This window comes from Anguilla anguilla, chromosome 10 (genome assembly GCF_013347855.1).
Source record: "Anguilla anguilla isolate fAngAng1 chromosome 10, fAngAng1.pri, whole genome shotgun sequence".
Taxonomy (NCBI): Eukaryota; Metazoa; Chordata; class Actinopteri; order Anguilliformes; family Anguillidae; genus Anguilla; species Anguilla anguilla.
In genome coordinates this window covers 36,872,241-36,895,614 of record NC_049210.1, presented here as the reverse complement: position 1 = coordinate 36,895,614, position 23,374 = coordinate 36,872,241, and the positions used below count along the sequence as shown (strand labels likewise).

General features: G+C 38.4%; 1 protein-coding gene across 2 annotated transcripts; it reads left to right on the top strand.

The window, feature by feature from the left end:
• Positions 1-309: 309 nt before the first annotated feature.
• On the top strand, positions 310-22,900 carry npffr2a (neuropeptide FF receptor 2a). Of its 2 annotated transcripts, XM_035435940.1 has the most exons (5): positions 310-680; positions 6,013-6,350; positions 14,715-14,814; positions 15,865-16,672; positions 21,820-22,900. In XM_035435940.1, exons 2-5 carry the CDS (start codon positions 6,020-6,022, stop codon positions 21,835-21,837), a joined length of 1,257 nt encoding a protein of 418 aa, XP_035291831.1. In that variant the 5' UTR covers positions 310-680; positions 6,013-6,019; the 3' UTR covers positions 21,838-22,900. The 2 variants fall into 2 exon arrangements, with proteins under 2 accessions (XP_035291831.1, XP_035291830.1); XM_035435939.1 differs by lacking the exon at positions 21,820-22,900 and having other exon boundaries at positions 15,865-17,788.
• The last annotated feature ends 474 nt before the right edge of the window (positions 22,901-23,374 follow it).

Sequence of the window (23,374 nt, the reverse complement as noted above, 5' to 3'; positions counted from 1 at the left end):
ATGAAAGCAAACATAAGTAAGAATTAGATGTTGCAACATTGTTAATACTATTACTACTACTACTACTACTACTACTAGCCTACTACTACTACTACTAATAATAATAATAATAATAACAATAATAATAGTATAAAACAGCACTTTATCATCGTAAAACATTACCGTTGCTCAAATAAAGAAATTCATATAGGCAACTCCACTCAAAAAAATCTATTGTTCAAAGCAAACGGTGGTGTACGTGTACAGAATGTAGATGCCATTGTAGTATGGCTTTACACAAGAACAAATCCCTTCTCTTACACACGACAGCACTGTCTCTCTGCACAAGCGGAACACTTCTTAAGCGTCCTCTGGTTTGTGGACCATCCCCTATCCGTGACGCTAAAACGTGCATCATCACCAGAGAAGGATGTCTTTTTTCCTTTACTGGTTGCAGTTAGTCGGTTTTATATGCGAGGCAATGCAGGAGCCGGACGTTTTGCCTTAGGAAACATGTCGAAAGAAACATCAGTACTCGAAGACGTCTTGCAATTTATGAAAAACCTTTAACTTTGACTAACAACAACTTTTTTTGCTTTAGTTTTTTATCACCTTGAGAAAAGAATCAACATTTTATGTATTGTTAATTTGTTTTACCTGAGTACAGGTGTAATAGAAGCGCACGTGGCAGATTGCCTAAGGTAAGACTCTTTATTGATGTAATTAGGAAAAGTGTTAACTTTTACTTCAGGAAAATTATATAAATGAGTAAATGACTTTGGGGAGGAGTAGGCTACCATATGTGTCGTTGTTTTTTCATGATACGGCTTTTACGGTCAACCCAAAGGATAACATACACACTAGAAAGGGATTGCTTACGCAAAACCAATTCGAGTGAGAGATAATTATTGATGGATCTTTTGTGTTTTACTGTATATTGTTGATATAGTGTGAAATGGCAATTTGCCATCGTTCAGTTCTTGCCAATGTTCTGTGACAAAATAAGTGATTTTGTTCCTGTTCAAATGACTCAAGGCAAAAACAGTTCTTTAATGGAACGTTTGTTCAAGTGGATTTCCCCGCTAAATTTAATCAAGCCAATATGAATGCATTAAAACAATTTAGCTCATTTAGTTAACCGATTACAAAACTATTTCAAGCTGCAGGCAATTTTAGATTTGGGAAAAATGAGATTCAACTTTCAAAACTACATCGTTGCATAGGGGGAAAGTATTGCTGACATCTCATTTAGGATTGAATTCAATAAAGCGGACTGATTTGGGCGACAGTATAGGGATTAAGGAAATCGCATCGTACTGTTAAGATCTGTAATGCATCGCAAAAGCTGTGGTCTCGTAAGATATTTTGACAGTAACACATGATGTGTTTATCTTGTATTGTCGCCCCTCTTCAGGAACTCATCTGAGGAGTACAATGAGTTCTGAACTGCTTTGGTATTCTGTTTTGTTCATTCATTTTTATTAGAATGGCGACTGGTTATCGCCATCCTTGATTAGTTCTAAATATTATCTCTTTACGACCGCAAGGTATTGACTGTTTAAAATGAGAACAACACGTGCCCTGTAGCATTGAGAGAGAGAGAGAGAGAGAGAGAGGGGGGGAGAGAGAGCGAGAGAGAGAGAGAGAGAGAGAGTTAAATATAATACAAAAACGGAAGTTTCAACTCATCTGGATACATTTGATGTGCTTGTTCGCCACAAAAAATGAGAGCACATTTTCCGTGTTGCGCTCATGCATTTCTGACTCTTCTAATGCAAGCTTCAATGAGTGGGTTAACTCAGTTGTAGACCTTTATAAATGGAAGAAAATGAAAGCTGTCATCAACATCTTCATCAGACCAGTGACTATTGAAAGGCTACCATACCACTACCATTATTGTGGAAGGCTACCATAAAGATACATTCCAGCAGATCAAACAGAAAATAAATTACCTGTCCTTTATGATTATAGGTCATTGTCTTGCTTGAAGGATGTGTGTTCCTGTTTTTTTTTGACTGTTTTAAAAGCCACAAGAGTCTCAGTTGAGCAAGGAGGTACACCCACCGGTTATCGAGACATTGCTGGTTTAAGGGTGGGCTAAGTCATTTGCTGACAATGAATGGGGATTCATAGGGGTGGGACAACAATTGCCATTGTCCCATTAGGGGTTGGGTGGGATTAAGCTGACCATTATCCTGCGTGTTACCACTGCATTGATTCTTTCCAGTGATGTTAATGTTACAACCCTGCTCTAATTAATGATAGCACTCATAGTTAATGGTATGCTAATGAAGGGAAAGAGTGCATGCAATTCAGCTGAACAGATCCTTGCATGATTGCAGATTACATGAGAGAGAGAGAGAGAGAGAGAGAGAGAGAGAGAGAGAGAGAGATGGAGAGGGCGAATGAGTTTGAATGGCATTCAATTAATATCTTGCTGCCTGACTAAAAAATGTTGATAATATATAGTGGTGTCGGGGACTAAATTAATTTGAGCCAGAGGAGCTTTTTAAGCAGACAGCATTTTAATGATTTCATTAATTTAATTAATGCTTATTTAATTGGTCGAGAGCATCATTACACCATTCACCCGCGTAATGAGAATTTGGTCTAGTCCATTCAGGAAATACGCGTGTTTGGAGAATGAATACATTGTCCAATTCATTGAAATGAACTTTTTCCATTAATAAACTGCTATCAAAGTTATATGTGATTAGTAATACTGAGTAGCCTTAATATGTTGTCTGGAGTGCAACTTTGTATCTTAAACCAGTTATATATCTGAATGGTACTAAAGTCTTTTTTAAACCACTGTTTATACTAATATGTAATTGTATATTATATCGCTTCAATCCAGATTATTATGGTATGAGAACTGTACACACACTCCAAATTCTGTGATCTGAGTTTTCACAGCTGGTCCAGGTGTATTGCCTGCACATTATAAACCAGAGGACTGTCTAGGATGAGGTAGGGGTTTCCATGCCAACTGAAATCTTCCATCACTGGGTGCCGTCATGGCCATTTACAGTACACCTGATCCCAAAGGACCCCTGAACACAGGCAGCTTTAGAACTGTCTGGATTCAGTACAGGTGCTGTGATGAATACACATAAGAATATCCCGTGTACACCACAAAGGAACCAAAAAAAAATGATCATGTTACCCACATTGTATGTGCCAGGGCATGATATTGGATAGAATTTCTATATCCTATGAAGACAGTGAACTGGCAGTCAAGTTGGATGTTGCATGGTGTGAGTCAGGAGTGAAGAAGGAGTTTGCATTTGTTTAACAGGAAGTTTTTAATTAAAAAAAAAAATTGTGTGTAGGAAGCATCACAAGCTATTCTATACATGAGCAGCCTTGCAGTCTAACAAAACGAAACCCAGTTGAAGCTTTTAATCAAATGTAATGTTCTGACGTGTTGTGCTGTTGTTTTCTAACTCACTGATTCAAAACCACAGAAGCAAATTAACGCTGGCATTAGAAAACGGGGAATTCTCAGCAAAACCACACACATATCTTTATTATTTTTTGCTCTTGCAATTTCTATGGAGAGAAAGATTATCGCCATTGCTTTTGGGCCACTGTGTTTAATAGTTGTGTGGATTTAGGCTTTAGGCAACCGTATACAGTACACAAAGGACTCCCTCCAATAAAGTGGGGGGCAGCTGTTATGACTAGTAATGCGCCTCAGCAGCCACCATACTTTTAGTGACTCATTTTTTATTTTAATATTACTGCATGGAGGACAGGATAAAGTACAAATAAAAAAAAGAAAATACATAAAGGGGCATAAATTAAAGTCATGAAAACAAAGATAAGAAACGGGTAACTATATCACTCTGCTCCTCCCCCCCCCCCCCAAACCCCCTCCCCAACATCCCCAATCCCGAAGGACCCCAAGGGAACCCGAACACTCCCAAGACATCACAACAGTCATCTTATCTCAGCAGCAATACCATTCCACAGCTTGCTATTTCCCCCTGAATCTATGTGAATGTGAGCGTTTGATGACTCAATATGCACCACATCCAAAACGGATAGAGTTGACTGGCGAAGAGAGAGAGAATGTGGTGGCTTCCATTGCAGAGCGATCATTTTCTTTGCTGAAGTCAGTCTGGCGAGAAAAATGTGTAACTGACACACTGATGAACCAAGAGACAAAGACTCACGCCACCACTCTGCCACCATACGTACAGTATGAGTGGGGAAGACGCTGTCCGTGGTCCTGCAAGTCTCCCAGGTCACTGAATCACCCAAGGTGCTGAAGAGACAGTGGGAGGGGCGGCGAAAGGGAGAGAGATGGGAGAAAGAAGGAGAAAAAAGGGAGCAATCAAAAGCCCAAATTATTCAGGACAGGAATGGATCCTGGTGCTGTCCTTTAGACGAGACAGTAAACCAAGGCCCTGACTCAGTACCGAAGTCTTAACTCCATTGTTCTGCTGCAAATCCTATTTAAACTGTCAAACTGCGTCTAGCTAGCTATGTATCCCACTGCAGGCACATGCTTAGATAGACAACAACATATGGCCCCCTGCCCAGAGACAGGAAATGTGCCCTTTTGGCTGAGTGCCCTTTTATCCAACTGTCCCAGAAAAAGTGTGTGCAGGCCTCTGACCTACTGTATTCTAATGCTACAAGATATCTGAGGCTACACAATTACTTGGATTTTCTAGCCAATTAATTGCTTTAAAAAAAAAAAGAAATCAAGACCATGGCCTTTCTCTATTTTTTGTAAGTTCTAAAAATGTATTTTTTCATTTCCTCCCCTCACTTCTCCCAAATTGAAATGTCCAGTGACATATCAGTGCACATAACGGGGTTCTGTCTTTTTGGTCGAGAGCAGACAAGCCCGTGCTCTTCTTTGAAGAGCATTCCAGTACGTCGAGTGCCACTATAAATATAAAAGCACTGCCAGCTGAACTTTCCATAACCCTGCCTGATGCTAGTGCCAATTACACATAATATTGTTGGCACTGATATGGTCAAGATTCGATCCCAGTTGGGACCCATCCATGCACTGAAACAGGAAGAGTACCTTAAATGGATGAGTCACGCAAGAGGCATGGAGCCAAGGGTAAACTAAGAATGAAGTTCTAGTCAAGTACCCCAGATAGCTTTTATGATTTAACACCTGTAGCCCTTGGTTTTATTACACCATTTATCTGTGGGATGGCAGGATCTAATTGAAAAGTGATTCACAAGAATACATGCGGCCATATTCTTGCATATTACTTCATTAGATATTACTGTCATGGTGCTCTTTAAACAGGTTGGGAATGACCAAATCGCACATTTAAAAAGCACATGCTGTATCACATCAATGCGTAGTACATAAACAAGAACAGAACGTTCATGATTATGTTGTTATGTAATAAGAGCATTCATAAAAGCAAGAAGAAATAAGTGCAGTAACCTGAGATTTCTTGATGGAAACATCAGATAAATGTTATGAATAAGACTGTCTATGAGGTGTCATCAGTTACATTGAGCATCACAGCAGCTGATCGCTGTTCCAGTGACACTGGACATACCTTTAAGGAAACTGTGCTACAACTATTCTTCAAAACCACATTCAATTAAATACATTAATAAAGTGTGGGGAAAAAAATGCATTTTTCTGAAAATATATTTCTTCAAAGCTATATCTACACATTTACACCTAAATGTGTTTTTATTGTAATTTTCCCCCTAGTACAGATGAGATTCACCGCCAAACACATAACAGTTCTCACAACATGTACTTACTGTTGATTCATTTTGTTGTTTTCCAGGTCTAAAATGAATCAAAGACTCAAATGCAAAAAATCTTGCATTGACCAATTTCATTCATATCCCCTGAAATTCCCATTTTGCGTTTTCTAGCTGCAAGTATAAATTACAGCAGTTTCCCTAATGTCACCATTTCATACTTAAATGCAAGTTTGTATGGTTATTTTCCCCAGAGTACAGACGAGATCCACCGCTGAACACATAACAGTTCTCACAACATGTACTTACTGTTGATTCATTTTGTTTGTTTTCCAGGTCTAAAATGAATCAAAGACCGGATTCAAACCTGACGCTGGCGGAGGGCGAAAACTGGACTTTACCCAACGCGTCCCGGGACTATGTCGGCCCGCGGTACAACATCACATACGTGGGATTTTACCTTCATCAGCCGCCGGTCATGGCGGTCTTCATCGTTTCCTACCTGCTGATTTTCCTGGTGTGCATGGTCGGGAACGGGGTGGTGTGCTTCATCGTGCTCCGCAGCAAGAACATGCGCACGGTCACCAACCTCTTCATCCTGAACCTCGCGGTCAGTGACCTTCTCGTGGGGATTTTCTGTATGCCCACAACACTGCTGGACAACATTATAACGGGTAGGTGCCGGGCTCCAGAGCATTTATGCATCATACAAATATGCATGTTGAATATATTGATCCAAAAGGGGAGAATCACAGATGTAGTGTTGGCGAACACAATAATCAACAAGAGGATGCCATGTTTAACATTTTCGGAGGTATCCCAGGGTGTCCACATTCAAACTGAGATCACAAAGGCGATACAGCATGTATTTGTTCTTTTAATTAAGTAGTTTTATAGCTTTAGGTTAACAGCTGTTTAGAGAGATCCTAGAGATTTGCTCCATTAAACTGCATCAAAAGTCTACCCTTCTGTGAGAAAATAATTCATTCTTATGGTATCAGCAGGGAATTAAATTTTTATTTTTTGTTAAATTGGAATATTTCAGTAAGTATTTGAAAAGTGAGGTGAAGAACAAAAAAACTCCCTTATCCAGAGTGACTTACACAACTTTTAGCATTTACATTGCATCGATTTATACAGTCATATATATATATATATATATATATATATACACTACAGCAATGCAGGTTAAGTACCTTGCTGAAGGGTACTCCTGTTCTACCCAGGAAGTGAACCTGTAACCTTTGTGTTATGGCCAGCAGCCATACCTCCATGCACTCTGCTTCTGCCGAATGGCTGTGGGCTTGGTTAGTACTTGGATGGGAGACCACCAGGGAATACTGAGTTGCTGCTGGAAGTGGTGTTTGTGGGCCAGCAGGGGGCAATCTTCCCTCTGGTCAAATAAACCCCAATTCAGTGACGGGGACACTGTGCTGTAGGAGATGCCGTCTTTCGGATGAGACGTTAAACCGAGGTCCTGACTCACTGTGGTCATTAAAGATCCCATGGCACTTTGCAGTTGCATACCCATTATGCTGCATTGCAGCCCTTGAGAGTGTAATTTATTCTTTAGTTGAGATGAACCCTTGGTGCCTTCGAGAAGAATCCATACTCTTAAAACAGGCTAATTTTTCGGTTGAATTAATAGCTAAATAAATGGACACTATGTAGAAAGGATCAATTCAGCTTTAGTATGGCTATGTAAATTACATCAAGCCATGTCCGAGCATCGGCTGGAGCTTATTGAAATTACTGTGCTGTTACAGTATGCAATTACCCTCCAGACCATCTGAGTAAAACAGAGGGCTGGTGAATATTATTTTTTAATTGTTGGTACTCAGTAAAAGGCCCGGTGTTAATTGAACTCAAATAATTCAACATCCAATAGGGACCATATGTACTCTGTAAGAGTTGATTTAACACTGATCATTGTATTGTGTATTACTGGTGTTGAACCTACCTGTGCTGGGGTTCACCTGACCTAGTAAACTGCATGCCTTTTAACAGGGCTGCATAAGATGAGTTTCTGTATAGCTTTGCTTACAAATTTTGCTCTAGCTGTTTATATTCTGTAACAGGCAACAGCTGTTAAGGTGTAATGGATGATTACAATACATCTATATGAAGCACATATGTCTGCATATGTAACTGAGTTATCTCTTGTGTAACAGTCGACATGCAAACTTTGTATATACAGATGGTACTGCACATGCATTGACTGCACTTTAACCCTATATCAGTTGCTTCATTTCACATCCAATGTGGAATGAAACAATTGATATGAGGTTAAATTTCAGACTGTCAGATTAAATTTGAGGGTGTTTATATCCATACTGAGTAATCCATGTAGGAAATACAGCCCTTTTTGTACATAGTCCCCCTATTTTAGGGGACCAAAAGTAATTGGACAGCTGTGTATCTTTGCATCGTTAGTTAATGCACAATACAAAAAGTGTTGATTGTAGGCGTGGCATTTGCATCTGGAGACAGTCATTCTTGCATGAATCACCTGATGTGGATCATTGTAAATACCCTCAAAAGCTGACAGACACCTCATACTCACTGTTTTAGTTTAAATCCAATAAGCTGGAGTACAGAGCCAAAACAACAAAAACGTGTTGCTGTCCAAATACTTATAGACTGCACTGTATGACAGAGTGCCATGCAAATGTGGTTTGACAAAGCTGTACACTGGTCTAGGCTGTGATTATCTTAATGCTAGATAATTGTTATTTTGCTGTTCACATCACAGGCACAGATGAGGGGAAGGGGTTGACACGAAGGTAATTTGTGTCAGGTAATTTGTGTTCCATAATCATTAGTATTCTGACACATTTTTCTGAAACGTGTGGGGGAATTGCACTTAAACTACGGCTGGAAAATTGGCTTAACTTCTGCACATATAAAGATCTATTTATATTCTTGTCAAGAACGGTGCTGTATTGAGAAACTCTGATTCATCTAGCAACAACAAGCACAATCAATTCAGTTAACACTACATACTGATGGAATACCGCAGCAATGTGTAGTTTTCAGGGAACTGAAATGGTAAACTGAACTTTTTTTGTTTTGTTTGTGGTGGCACTGTATCTTCATTTCCTCCACATCATTCATTGTTTATTAAAGCATTCATTTCTGGTGCTCTGAGAGAAGTGTTTTCTAGCACAGAAAGCATCCAGTATATCTGCCATATATCCTGTCGAAGCAATGTCCTAATGAAACTGCAAAGAAATAATATAGTCTTTGTGTCTGGTGGTCATTCCCTATTGTGGAGATTCAATAGGATGTTTTTCAGTGGTTTTGAAGTCTATATTGATATGCATAAGCCCTCCTGCAGCACCTCTTCTCTATGTAGAGATGTAATCAGGATTGTGAGGGATCCATTATATTAAAAAAACATGGTGAACATACGTTGGCTCATCTTTATGCATTTTGCATTAGCATGGGCAGAAAGGGAATGTCAGTAAGAAGAAGAAGAAGAAGAAGAAGAAGAAGAAGAAAACAGCCTAACAGTAATGTGTTTTTGGCCCCATCAGCCTTCATCAGCTTTGGATATTGTGGTGCCGGGAGGGGTGATTGTGCGCTGTCCCTTCAGCACCCAGGTATTCCAACAGCCAGGGAGAGTAGCAGGACCATGGACAACTCCAGCACGCAGGGTGGCAGCTGTGGCTTGTTGTAATTAGTCCAGCTGCTACCCAATACCTAACCTTTGGTCCTTAGGAAAGAGTCTTGTTCTCAGGCCTAGTGGAGGGGCTGGTGGTTTCCGTGGTGTTTGTAGGTTTGTTTGGTCCACAATTCTTGCCTTGCCTTGGGTTTTGTATTGTTGTTTCTCATTTTTTACTTTATGAAGCGTTTTATTAATCAGTAACTGGATTAATACAAAGTGGTGAGTATTATGTTTCATTTTTTACTTTATTTTGTCTGTTTACCACATGATACATTGTGTCACAGTAAATCAAAACAATCAAACGAAAATGGCTGGAAGTTAGTCTTTAGTACTATGTACACAGTAAATGTTCTGCGTCAAATCATACTGTACATATTCTCTTTTAGAGTTGAACTTGAACACTGGACATTTTGCTGTGTAATACAGCACTTACAGTGACTTATAGCCATTTTCAGTGTGCTCACCTGAAGCTGCAGTTGTGATCAATAGAAAGCTATTTCATTTGTGCATCAGTGTTCAGAGCTGGTCAGAGTGAGAGCAGAGCTATGCTGTGCAGTCTAAGTGCATGCCAGAGGCTAATATTTACAATGCACAACAGGTTTCCCAAATAGATGCCATCTGGCACGCCCTAGAGCTGCATGATGATATATGTACCTCAAAGTCCATTGAGATTAAAGGAGAAATGTTCTTTGGCAAATGTTTAACCGCAGGAAGATTACTGCGTTGTGGTATGTAGACATAATTTATCATAATTTATCGGGAGAGTTCTATATATTTGCGGATGTGTGTTATTAATCATAGTTTATAACCTTAACTCTGGTATCCATATCTGTAGACCGTGCATGAAAATATCTACTGCGTGTTGTATCATTTATTACTTTGGTTTACATCTAAGCAAGAAAAATGGACAGAAATATTCATTTTTTATGCATTAAAAAATCATCCATGCATGATGCCAGAGAACGTATGACTCATTTATATCTGAACCCGTTAGTCATTGAAAGGGGGTGAAGAACTAGACGTGTACCTTTGAAGAGGGTATCCCTGCTGGACATTCTCCTTGCCTACTGTTGTACTAGAATCACCTGAACTGATACTTGCCATTGAACAGTACATTGAGTCTGTTAGCACTTGGCTAATTTGTGGTGGAATGTTTTTGCTCCCAAGTTCCACAGGTCTAATCCAGCATGTGTAAATTACATTATCCTGAAGCTGCCATATAAATGATTGTAGGAAAACTGGTCCGGCCTTGAGATTGTTCAGGTGTTTCTATAGCAGTTTCTGAATATGTCAGTCTTGGAGATGCTAATCCTTGGATATGCTTTCCTGATTTTGTGACACACATACATTTGTAAACTTTTCTTGTTTGCAGGGGTTCAGGATTTAACTTCTCCTCAAATACTATAGAGATAGAGATACATGTGAAAAATGCCAAAGTTGGCAGCAAAAAAAAAAAAAAAAAAAAAAAATCAATTCTCACCTAGTAGTCAGCCACAGTGTCATTGATTCTAAAGTTTGTCAGTTTGGTTATACATTTTGAAATTTGTGGATATGGATTTTTTTTTTTTTAAATAAAAAATAAAAAACTCACTTGAGACTATGAGCAATGATTGACTTGACCCAGTGAAGTATTGCTGCGCATTTCTATTCTTTTTATTCCATCATACAGTCATATCAGGCATCATTTGCCTTTTCACAGGGCCAAGAGCCTTAACCGTTATATGGTCAAGATTCAACTTTTGTTATCTGAAGTGACCTACAGCTAAATGCATAAAATGTGTTGGGTTCTTCCTCATAAAGTTTTGTGAGTGCAGTCAGTAAATATATTGTAACACTTTATATATTGTAACTGTAACAACATATTTACTTTACTTCACTCTAGTGTGTTTCTTTTGCACCTCTGCACCTTGAACTAATGCACTTGTTGTACGTCGCTCTGGATAAGAGCGTCTGCTAAATGCCTGTAATGTAATGTAATGTAATATTGTAACACAGTACAAGGACTCATATGCAAATCACTTCCGTCAGATATCGAAGTGTATCTCACAGCTTTGACTTATATTTATTATTATATTTTCAAGAAATTCCAAATATGCACAATGCCGTATACTCTATTTCTATAAAGCCATCACAGAATCTGCCAAATCTTTAAATAAAATATTCCAACCCATTTCATTATAAAGTTGTTATTATCATTAACTGGAATATATTATGGAATAAAGGATACAAAAGTGCCTTGGTTTGCACTGTCTATCACGATCCATTGATGACTGTATCTTGACAGCGTATGCAGGTAACTTGCATTTCTATATATTTCTTTTAGAAATATATATTCTCAGCTGAATTACACTTTGCACTGCTTTGCTCTAGTGCTACTTACTTGAGCATATTGGTTCTTTATTTTTATTTTGAAAGATGACTAAAGCAATTTTCTTAAGCACATGCTGAATAGATTCACAATAATTACAGTAATCCATTTTTTAAAAGTCCTTTTCACTTTGATCTATTGTTCCATTCTTCTGTTTTGCATTGGCTTGCGAAAAATAGTTCTGCTGCAGACCCTTAGCAGTACACATGAATAGATTCATAGAAGCATAATATGTATAAAATGGAGATTATTGCCTTTGTATTATAACTGTCATCCATTTATTTATTATAGAAAAACAGCATGTTTTTTCTTATTAACTTCTGGAAAGTGGTCCTATTATGAATGTACAATTCCATTGTGTCCAAGTTCGCAAGTTCATTAGTAAAATGGTGTTTCAAAGAACGACAGCTCATGTGTTTGAAAAATGTGGCTGGACATTTTATTTGCTTTTCCAGATAAATCAGTGGATTGTCTGCATACCCTGCCAGTTTTGAGTTTTTCCATTTACATTTAAACTGCAGAATCTGAACATATTACATAATTTTTATGCTGTGAAATGATCTCTTTAGCCATTTAATCTCTGTATATTGTTCAATGCTGCACAATTTTATGAAGTATTATTGGTTATTCCATTGAGTTATGCTCTAGCTACCCACATATGCCAGGTACCTGTTTGAGAGATATGTGTTTATTGATTTCTCAAAAACCAGGTGGGATAAGCCTTTAACCTGATAAATGCTTTGTTACACGTTTATACTGTCGAACTGCACTATGGTCAATAAACACTAGGGTATTGGCTATACTGTCCACGTGGTGCTTTGTGCATTATTTTCCAATCACCCTGTTGAGAATGCTATCAGTTGGCTATTGGGGACAATTCTGATTTAATTTGCGTAATTGCATTGTTTTTCATGTATATAGTTTCATGGCAATGTGGGAGAACTATAGTATATTGCAGAATTGGTATGTGTTATTAACGCACAGTCCATTAACATCACACTGTGTAATACAGGCCGTTGAGTGACTGCTCTGTACATTCTGTGCTGGCTGTTTTTTATTTTATTTTATTTATTTTTTTGAGCCTATTGTTCTGACTAAACTGTTGCTGCTCAAGGCATTATCATCCCACTGCTCATCCAATACTCACCATCTCCATCATCTTCATCATCAACGGAGCCACTGGATGGAGAATTCCCTTGGAAAAAAAAGGGGTGGTATGAACTTGAAATCACTCATATAAGAAAAACAAAAAGAAAAGAAAAACACAGCAAAGGCATTAATTCATTCTGATCGCATCTGATTTTTTGGAACCTAGGTTTTGATAAATTTTCAGTATATTTATTTTGAGGTCTCAGATTTGTTTTAAATTGTTTAGAATTTTGTTCTGTTGGGCCCAACAACAAAGGGGAAAAGTGAAAAACAAGCTTGAAACTGATAACCACTACAGCTTTTCATTTGGCATAGGTTTTTTGTGAGGGCGGCAGTGTGGGCCTGGAGTTGGTCTTGTGACCTAAAGGTCACAGGTTCGATAACCCAGTCGGACACTGCCGTTGTACCCTTGAGCAAGGTACTTAGCCTGCATTGCTTCAGTATTTGTCTAGCTGTATAATTGGATACAATGTAAAATGTGTAATGTAATGATATGTAATGTAATGTGAGGCTTCTCCAGCCCCATTGGGCATACACTAGCCTAATACCTGGTTGCTTATTATTCCACTAGCGTGAGACAAAGGTTGTCCAGCTGACTTGTTCTCAGAGTTGTGGATGCCGATTTATTTCCATACTCTGGTTCAGTATACAGAAATCAAAGGTACATTTCTGAGCTTTGAGTTGAAGTGAGGTTTAAACTGGAGGCTATACAAAGGACAAGAGAGATAAATGGTTTCATCTTTCTGTTAGACCTCTGTTTTTATACTTCTTGGAGGAAAGAGAATAATTGACTACAAATCCCTAAGGTGACTCAGTTGCTGAGTCATTTCAGGGCTGGTTTAAGGGCAGTTATTGAGTACTTATACACCTTCTAACCTAGCGATTCAGGTTCAGGGGGTTACAAAAAAATAATAATAATTCAACCCCAACATCAAATTTAGTCAAAGCATTGGTTCGTAAATGGCATGGATAATCTTAACAATGCTGCATAATTGTATTCATGTCATATGTTCTGCAGTTCCACAATGCATCACTGATTTGTTCATGTGTTTTTTATTGACAATGGTTGTAATGAAATCCACTGCCTTTGTGAGTCTGGGCAGAACACAAATTACAGAGCACTGGTGTAAGTATTTAATGACAAAGTGGTTAGAATGTATATTTTTTAGAAGCAGCAAAGAGCCACAGTTATGGCTGTAGTGTGTGTGCGTGTTTGTGTGTGAGCATTATGCATTATGTATCCTAACATTTTTTTTTTTCAGATGGAAGGAGAGTTGTTTACAGGTACGGACAGCAGCAGTGTTGGTTACAGGTAGAGATACAAACAGAAGCAGAGCTGGTTACAGATAGAGTTACAGATTGAAGCTGAGATGGTTATAGATAGAGTTACAGACAGAAGCAGAGCTGGTTACAGACAAAGTTACAGATAGAATCAGAGATGGTTACAGACAGAGCTACGGACAGCACAGAGGCACAGATACAGGAATAAAAAAACCAAGCTGTATTGGAGGATTTGTTATTGGGTTGAGTGCTGGGTTCAAGATAAAAGTAGTAAGAAAGCACACCCCAAAAAAGGTGCTGACTAAAGGTCCATTAATTGAAAGAAAAAAGGCAAAATAGCACTCTTCTCATCATGCAGTAGAAAAGATTTTTTGTTCGAAAATAACGACACGTTTCGGCAGTACGCTTTCATCAGGGTATAACAATGGTACCTGTATCAGTTCAACAGGTCATTATTTCACAAAGGGTGGAAGACTAAAAGCACAAAGAGAGCTGGGTTACATGCAGTTTCTCCCGTGTGTGTGTTTTACAATCAGAATGCAAGCGGAGCCCTAATATGGTCTTTCTCCACAGGATGGCCCTTTGGGAGTTTGGTGTGCAAAATGAGTGGGATGGTCCAGGGAATTTCTGTGTCAGCGTCTGTTTTCACTCTGGTTGCAATTGCCGTGGACAGGTAAAGTCATTTTAACTTTCATTTTTTAACTATTTATTTATTATTGTTTTTTTCTTGAGAGACCATTTTGATCCACTGTTCTTTCATTTTCCCCAGTCCTGGTAGGCCCAGTCATGTTTGTGTGTTTGTTCCACCGCCATATTGTTCTCTATCCAACTTACACACTTATTGCATCCAAGCTGCATGTTGCTAACTGCTGCCTCTTCATACAACTCCAGAATAATAATGGAGAGTAATAATGCGCACACAGCTTGCTCAGACAAATGCTACACACCCAGTCACCAATGAGAGCTGCTGTTGAGATGAGACAGGACGTTTGTCTATTGGCTGACGCCCCTCCCTCCAACGTGAAACGCTATGGCCAATCTATCATGCATAGCCCCAATGGAGTCAGGTTACACTGCCACAGTTAGGATTTGATTAATACTTTTGGGTCATAGGCTAGCTCCCAGGATATGTACTTTGTTTGGAATGCACAGGAGGGTTTTTATTATTATTCAGAATTGGATTCATATTTTCCCTATGGAAATTGATATTTGCATGACAGCAAAGGACATAAGTGCACACAGGGAGAGAAAAGTAAATAAAATTAAAGCTGGGCATGGACATATACCGATCATGGACATGTAGCGATTCATATTCCTGTCCTATTAGTAGAAATGTTTGAAAAATACTTGCATGTATGTGTGATCTGGTTTCAGCTCATTAAAATTTAGTTTCCTGTATCTGCACTCATAGTATTTATTGTATGCCATCTCCAAGCCTGCATGTAGAACCTAGCTTGCACAGGATCAGTAATAATTGGCTGTTAAAACATTGTGACAGTGCTATGCCACCATTCTCTTAGCCATGAAGTAGGTATTAGAAAAGCAACAATAATGTTCCTCTGTTTCATAATTTGCACAGAAATACCCTGATACAGTATTTTCTGACCAAGTGTGATCTGGGTGCCACAAACCTGAAGGATGGTGCTTGAAACCTATTCAACATGTAAAAACTTTATTTAAAAAAGAAACAAGTTAATCAAGTGTTATTTCTTATGTTTTCCAGGTTCAGATGCATTGTATACCCTTTCAAGCAAAAACTAACAATATCAACCTCTACCCTGATCATCGTGATTATCTGGGTCTTGGCTATTTCGATCATGTGTCCCTCTGGGGTCATGCTACAAGTGACCAAGGAACAGTCCATCCGGGTGTTTCTCGGGGATGGAAACAGGACGAACCCTTTTTACTGGTGCAGGGAAAACTGGCCGAACCAAGAGATGCGAAAGATCTACACCACCGTTCTCTTTGCCAACATTTACCTCGCCCCCCTTTCCCTGATAGTGATTATGTATGCACGTATCGGCATCACGCTTTTCAAAACGGCAGTGCCTACGGGCGGGAAGCCCGGCCAAGAGAACCGTCAGGCCGTGTCAAAGAAGAAGCAGAGAGTCATTAAGATGCTGCTCATCGTGGCTTTGCTTTTCATCCTTTCCTGGCTGCCCCTCTGGACCCTAATGATGCTGAGTGACTACGCCAGCCTCACCGAACATCAGTACAGGGTGATCAACATCTACGTCTATCCCTTCGCGCACTGGCTGGCCTTCTTCAACAGCAGCGTCAACCCCATCATCTACGGCTTCTTCAACGAGAACTTCCGAAGGGGCTTCCAGGCGGCTTTCAAGTTCCAGCTGTGCTCGGCGGACATGGGCCGCAGAAAGACGTACTCGCACAGGATCCAGGGGAACGCCGTGCTCCCAGCCAACCCGATGGCCTCCACGGAGCCTGTGTCTCTCAACAGCCTTGAGAACAACAGCACCAAGAGGAACAACCACGTGAACGAGCAAGACTTGGTCATGGAAGACCTGGATAAGGTATCCAGAAGCAATGGCGTAGAAAGCAGTTCGCTATAATAGGGGGTGCCCACATGACCACCAAACGTAATCGCTAAATCAAAGGTCCATTTTTTTTGCAGATTTTACTAACCGGTGCCATGCTCAAACAGGAATGCTTTAATTTTGAGGGTCTTATGCAAACACACTGGATATGTTAAGCATATGTACTTACCTTACAAATAAATGCAATGGTTATTTTGGTGATTGCTGAACTTGCCAAATTATAATTTTTAATGATATATTTTTTTATTTATATTTTACAAACAGAACAAGAACTTAATTGCCCCTAACACCCCTCCCCTCCCTTCCCTTTCCCCAGCAGTCTCCCTACCAAATCCATACTTCTTCAATTAATACAGTTCACATGCATTTCAGATAGGATAGAGTTCAAACAATATTAAAATCTCATTTAACCCTTTGAAGAGTATGTTTATTGGAATGTTTTTCAGTGTTTCAGTGTTTTGACAGTGTTCTAGAACTCCATTGCTTTCAGTTACCAGTAGTGATCGTTACATCAGCATTAGAATGTTCAGTTAACAACATTCTAATCTCATATTTGTGATCTTAGTCGGTAAGGGCAGGCATACATTTTACAAGTTATGGGCTTTTTTCTGATTGAGACCAGATCGTCAGAAAAATATTAGGTCTTAATGTCGCAACTCGCAAGGTATGAGATAGTGTTCCAAACTGGGTGGTTTACTGGCTCCCGATTGCTTTTTGACATGGGGCGCTGTGGGTTGAATTCGTCAGGTGTATGAGGTCGTGCAAGCAGATTGTGTGTGTAATTCCCGTTGACCTACGGTGCTTTGCCGACTGTATCAGATCTGTAATGTTACTCTATGGCTTCAGTACGTTTGTGGACAAGTCTGCATCCATAGCTAATTATTGCTACATTTGTTTTGTGAACTATAATGAATGCCAGTTCATACCGTACAGAATGTCTGCATAAGTTCTCCAAGTTAAAGTGCAAGGCAGGGGTGTCCAATAGTATCTAGAAAGGCTGGTGTGGGTGCAGGTTTTTGTTTCATTCCAGCACTAAGACACCTGATTCTACTTATCAAGGTCTTAATTAAAGATCATGATTAGTTAATTATGTTCAAGCTGGTGTCATAGTGCTGGCTCTGGACCCACACTGGTCCTTTTCAGATAAGAATGGACACCCCTGGTGTAAGAATTAAAATGTGTCTGAATGAACGCATTGCAAGAGAGCACAAATGCAAATGTGTTTCAGTGCAATTCTCATTTGTATAATGGATTTTATGTCCACCAGTGGCTCATCTCTTTAGCAGCTGAGTGACACTCGTTTTATATATAAAATCAGTATCAATTGATTTTTAGTTTCCTCAGGATCATTTTCATGTGTCATATGCTCTAGCAATTATGTAAATCAAAATAATTATGTTCATTTAACCATTATTAAAAGACCAAAGCTAAACAGAATATTAAATAGAGTCATCAATTTTATTTTACTTTCTCTGATGGAAAACTAGAGCAATACATTTGTTTATGTGTTTCAGTAACTTGCATTATATTGGGTTGTTAATGCATTTAGCATGGTTTGAACACCAACATAAAATTTACTATTGTTGCTGAGAATTGTTTCTTTGCTTCAGAATGGTAAGCTTTTTATGGCAATACTAAAAACCACATTTCACCTCAAACCAATAGCATACGCCTATAAAGCTCATAGCACAGTCAGATAAAATGGTACTCATGCCATTTACGAGGCTAGCAACATGTTCTGTAACATTTATTTGAAATGAATCTTGATTATAACGATGCAGGATCAGATATTTGGCAGGTGTTATAGCTGAATTTTTTTTGTTCAGCTATAATTTTCGGTATTACTGGCTTAAATTATTCAAGCCCCAAATATGGATGAAAATGAACCAATTAAATAAAATAATCTCAGCAGATGGTGGCATTTAGTGCTTTTGCTTGTATGGTGCATATTACTGGCATACTGAATCACTACATGTGGGTTCATCAACAGGACTCCTATTAGGATTTTGAGAGCTTTATAGAAACACAGAGCTTGTTTATTTATATCAATTCAGTACATAGATTCATATCTATTCATAATTATGACATCTTTCAATTAATGCTGTAGAGAGAACTATTTAGATAATATAAAGATCAGTTAATTTGACAGAAAAATGCTCCCCCCAGTACATTTTTCACTGAGGCTATATGTAATTTAACAGGTTTTTTACGGTATGTATCAAAAGACTTGCTTCATTAACAATGGAGAGGAATAGATGTGAATGTGACCAGAATTACCCAAACTGATTATGCTAGTACTGCTTTACCACTGCAGTACACAGTGACAGAGGTATTCACTGTGTCATCTGACTGACAATTGAGCTCAGCGAAGCCCTGTCTGAAAAACATCTGACTGGAATTTTTAAAGAACATTTATGAAACCACCAATACACAGCCCATCTGTTTTATCCGATTACCCAAATTATGATGCGAAAGGCATCGCAGTTCTTAAAATTGATTTTTGTCTCTTGAGTAATTTCAAATATATGAGGCCACATGTTCCTATTGACAGATTGCTCTGCTTGTGTATGCCCTGGTCTTTACTTATTTCAGCACTGTAGAATTAACTTGGGCATTGCCCACTGAAATTCACACCTTTTATAAAGATGAACAGAAAAGATTGTATAAAATTAATAATACAGTAGGACTGAGCTGTATTTTAATTCTCAAAAGTTAAAAATACTTTACTGTAATAATGATTCTGTGGAGTCAACTGAAGTAACACTTCTAAAATCACATAATTATGTCCCAAAAAATGTCATTCCCCTCACTTCACATGGATTAGCCTACCTAATCACCATCTAGTGTTTTATCAGATCTGTAAAAATATTTGAGGGGAAGCTTGATCATTCCTCCATATATCAAGCCATCCCCCAATCCCCCGAAAAGTATATCGGCCCCCACTTTTTGGAAATTGAAAACAGTGATATAAACCTGTCACTTCTGAAGTTTAATGGCTGCATTTTCAATCTCGTATTGTACCTTTCACATTGTTATCTTGATGTCTGGCAGTGTCGTGTGAAGGCATGATGAGGCCATGCTGACTAATCACAGCATCTCTCCAGATCAGAATGATAGAAGGACAGTTAGAAAATGGAAGGACAGTCGGAAGGCTATTTATTAAACCCCCTAAGAGCTTGTGCTGTTCTTGGTAAGCCCTCAGAAATAACTTGAATCTGAGGGAGGAATGTCTTTAAGTGAGACAAAGTCGCTGGATTGCTATCACTGGGAAGAATTAAGAGTGTCTTAATATTGGCCTGCATCTGAAGCAGTTTTCTTGCATTGTAGCATTTGTCTATTGCCAGTTCTATAGTGGTTCAAATCTTAATGATCAACCCTTTTCAGTAAAATCAAATACAGTACATGCATGTGCGAAGTGTTGACTGTGTGCATGGTGAACTTGAAAAAAGCTCACCAAAACAAGCATCATTTTCTAAAAGTAGCACAGAGACATTAATAATATTTATTCTTTATGCGTACATGAACTTTGCATGCGATGGTTTGCATCTTCTTTATTTGTGCTGCCCTTTGTTTACATAAAAAAATAAAATAAAATAAAATAAAGAATTGCATCGGCAATGTATCCAAAGATCACAACATCAGAACAGAAACAATTTGAGTAATTTCATAGGCAGCCTGAGAGAAGGCAACCATCATACGCAAAGAGTGTGTGAAGAATAGTTTGATGCACTAGGTGCACAGGACTTGAATCACAAACAAAGGCACTACAGTGCTCTGAAAGCAGAATACGGGGCTTCTCTGATAAAGGCTTTAATTAAAATGTGCCATTTACCGCGGGAAGATGTAGCTCAGGAGGTAAGAGCGATTGTCTGGCAGTTGGAGGGTTGCCGGTTCAAACCCCGCCCTGGGCCTGTCGAAGTGTCCTTGAGCAAGACACCTAACTCCTAACTGCTCTGGTAAATGAGAGGCATCAATTGTAAAGCGCTTTGGATAAAAGTGCTATATAAATGCAGTCCATTTCTCACAAGTTTTTGTTTTTCTTGACAAACCCAGTGTGGAAAGTTCAACTATCACCTAAATGGCTGAAACAGCTATATTGCCTGTGTTTATTTGTATGTAAAAGCTAAATAAGAATGTTGATCATCATGAATCTTGGCAAAAATCAGATTTAGAAATGAGGGATTGTGTTATTTTTATGAGTTCAAATTCAGAAACTGTTTAACAGCTGTGCCATAACAAGAAACTTACACAATTTAAGAAAGTGTCCTGATCATCTTAAAATATGATGTGACATAGAATTAAAGTACCTGATAAATGCTCATAAGGGTATCACTACACATTAATGAACAGAGCAGTGAAATACCAGGGACAAACTAGGTATAGCATTTCTTCATAATCAGAGGTAATTCCTCATAGTGGATCACAGTGCATTTGGTTTAAATTTGGAGTGAAAGACATAATGTCTGAAATGGGAATTGATGTTTCCAAAGAGCAGATGAGACTGTGGATATTTTAAGAAGCCAAGATGACTCAACAAGCGAGGCAAGTGGTATCCTTCTCAAGCACACAATCGGACATTTAAACAGTTCCTGGTGCACAAAGATTGTACTGACAGGTGGTAACAACATTTTTGGATTTTTCGAGGGGAAGGAGAGACTTGGAAATGAAATTGCCCTTGTGATTGGAATTGGGGGGGACTGTTATTGATTTTGACTATTTTGCAGACAGTTAAGCGGAGCCTTGAAGTCATGGCAGCCTTTGTATTTCTGATTTAGGGCTTTGAAATTATTTATTTTTTATTTTTACTGGGTTAAATCAAAGGGAAGACTTTCTTTTTCACAGATTAAACTGACACTTTTGCAAGGCAACACATAGTAGCTCGACAGAACTGTAATGCGCTATTGGATTTGATAATGCATTACAGTACTGTCAGGCAGTAAGGGTTTGCCAGTAGCGAGAGGACAAACAGCAAACTAAATGCTTTCTTTTATGTGTTACTTTTTCCTCAGTATTATGTGGTCCCATGAACTCATTACATTGCAGATCAAATGAAAAGAGGGCTTTGTTGGTCATTTGAATGTAGATTAGTCCTGAATGATATTTTTTCCCATCTATCTTGGCAGGTTATTTACGACCTATGAGAAGAAAAGATGGTGAAGGTAAAGGTTTATAGAGGAAAAATACATTTTCGCCATTGTGGGTGTCCAGTGAAAGTCAGACAGACTACAGTGCCTCTGAACAGACCCAAACTTGCAATGTGTGAACAAATGTTTGTACTGAACAAGCCAGCGATCCATTTAAGAGCTCTGTGTATTTTTAGGGTTGCAAGAACTGTGCGATACAAACTTTATGGACCTTAATTTTATAGTTTGTAATTGGTCTTTGGCGAGAAGGCAGTGATTTAACATTGTGAATAATATTAAAAGGAGGTGGTAAATGAGAGTAAGAATGTCAGATGCTATGCATCATGTTTATTTCTGTCATGATAATTACTGCATGTATTAAGCTCAAGCATTATGTTGTTAATTGTAAAATTTGATCATTGAAATTGTTGTCTGATTTAAAAAAAATTAAAAATATATATATTTACTTGTAGGGCTTGAAAAATACAATTAATATCACAATTCCCAAGTATTATGATGTTAATTGTACAATCTGATAATTGAAGATGTTATGTCTGCTTTAAAAAAAAGAAATATACTTAATTGTATGGCTTGATGAATAAAATCGATGTAGCTATTGAGATTTTATTATTTTTTACATATGATGTAAAGTGTGCAGTCTAGGGTGGAGTCAGTTATTTTGAATAAATATAGAGTAACATTGCATGTAATTAACATTCATTTGTAATGCGGCACAAGTTCATATTGTACTTGTTTTTGATCAAAGTTTAAATAATGCCAATTCATGAGAACATTGACTGTGTCAATAGATTTTGGTCTACACAGTGTCTTGATGGCAGAACGTATTTTTGGTTTGTTAGATGTCTGCAGTTTAAGAGGTCTTATCTGTATATTGAACACTTTCTTTGCTGCTCAATCTGGAAACTATGTTTCTAATTGCCTATGTTTGAAGCTTTGCAGTTTTTTGGACAGTGTTTCCCTTCAGTGCGACCTCTATTATTTCTTCTTGTAAAACTGCAATGTACAACAACAAATATGTTCCTTAAATAAAAATGGAAAAGTACTTTCCAAAACAAAAACATGCCAAGCGTGTAATGACTAGTGTCTGACTAGTAACAGTGGTTACTACAGTAGTAACAGTACTTACTTGGAAGTAACAACATCTGGAGAACAGATGCACTCCTCACAGATGTTATATGCAATGTCTGACACTCTACTATTGTAGGACCAGAGAAATTGTATCCTGCCTATGAAGATGCTCAGCCACAGTCAACTAATGATGTTGCAGGAAAATGAAGCTCTTTTTCAGAGGTAAGGTAAACCACTAACAACACAAGAATGATCAATATTCAGTCTATTATTAATTTTAATCCATATCAGTCATTGTGTCAATGTGTCTTGATTACCCAATATAGTTTAAAAGCCCTTGCCTACGCATAGGCACTTCATGCAATACCTTGTGGCAAGTGTGACGCATAATCTCGTGGCTCTTCCTATTGGTTGTTATTTTTATTTGCAGAAGAACAGAAGACCCATATGATTTGCAGGAACTTGA

What these genes read in the sequence shown, in the direction of transcription:
- npffr2a (XM_035435939.1), top strand. Translation starts at nt 6,020, where the DNA reads ATGAATCAAAGACCGGATTCAAACCTGACGCTGGCGGAGGGCGAAAAC. An exon ending in GCTGGACAACATTATAACGG is followed by an intron (nt 6,351 to 14,714) that starts GTAGGTGCCGGG and finishes CTTTCTCCACAG; the next exon opens with GATGGCCCTTTGGGAGTTTG. An exon ending in GTTGCAATTGCCGTGGACAG is followed by an intron (nt 14,815 to 15,864) that starts GTAAAGTCATTT and finishes TATGTTTTCCAG; the next exon opens with GTTCAGATGCATTGTATACC.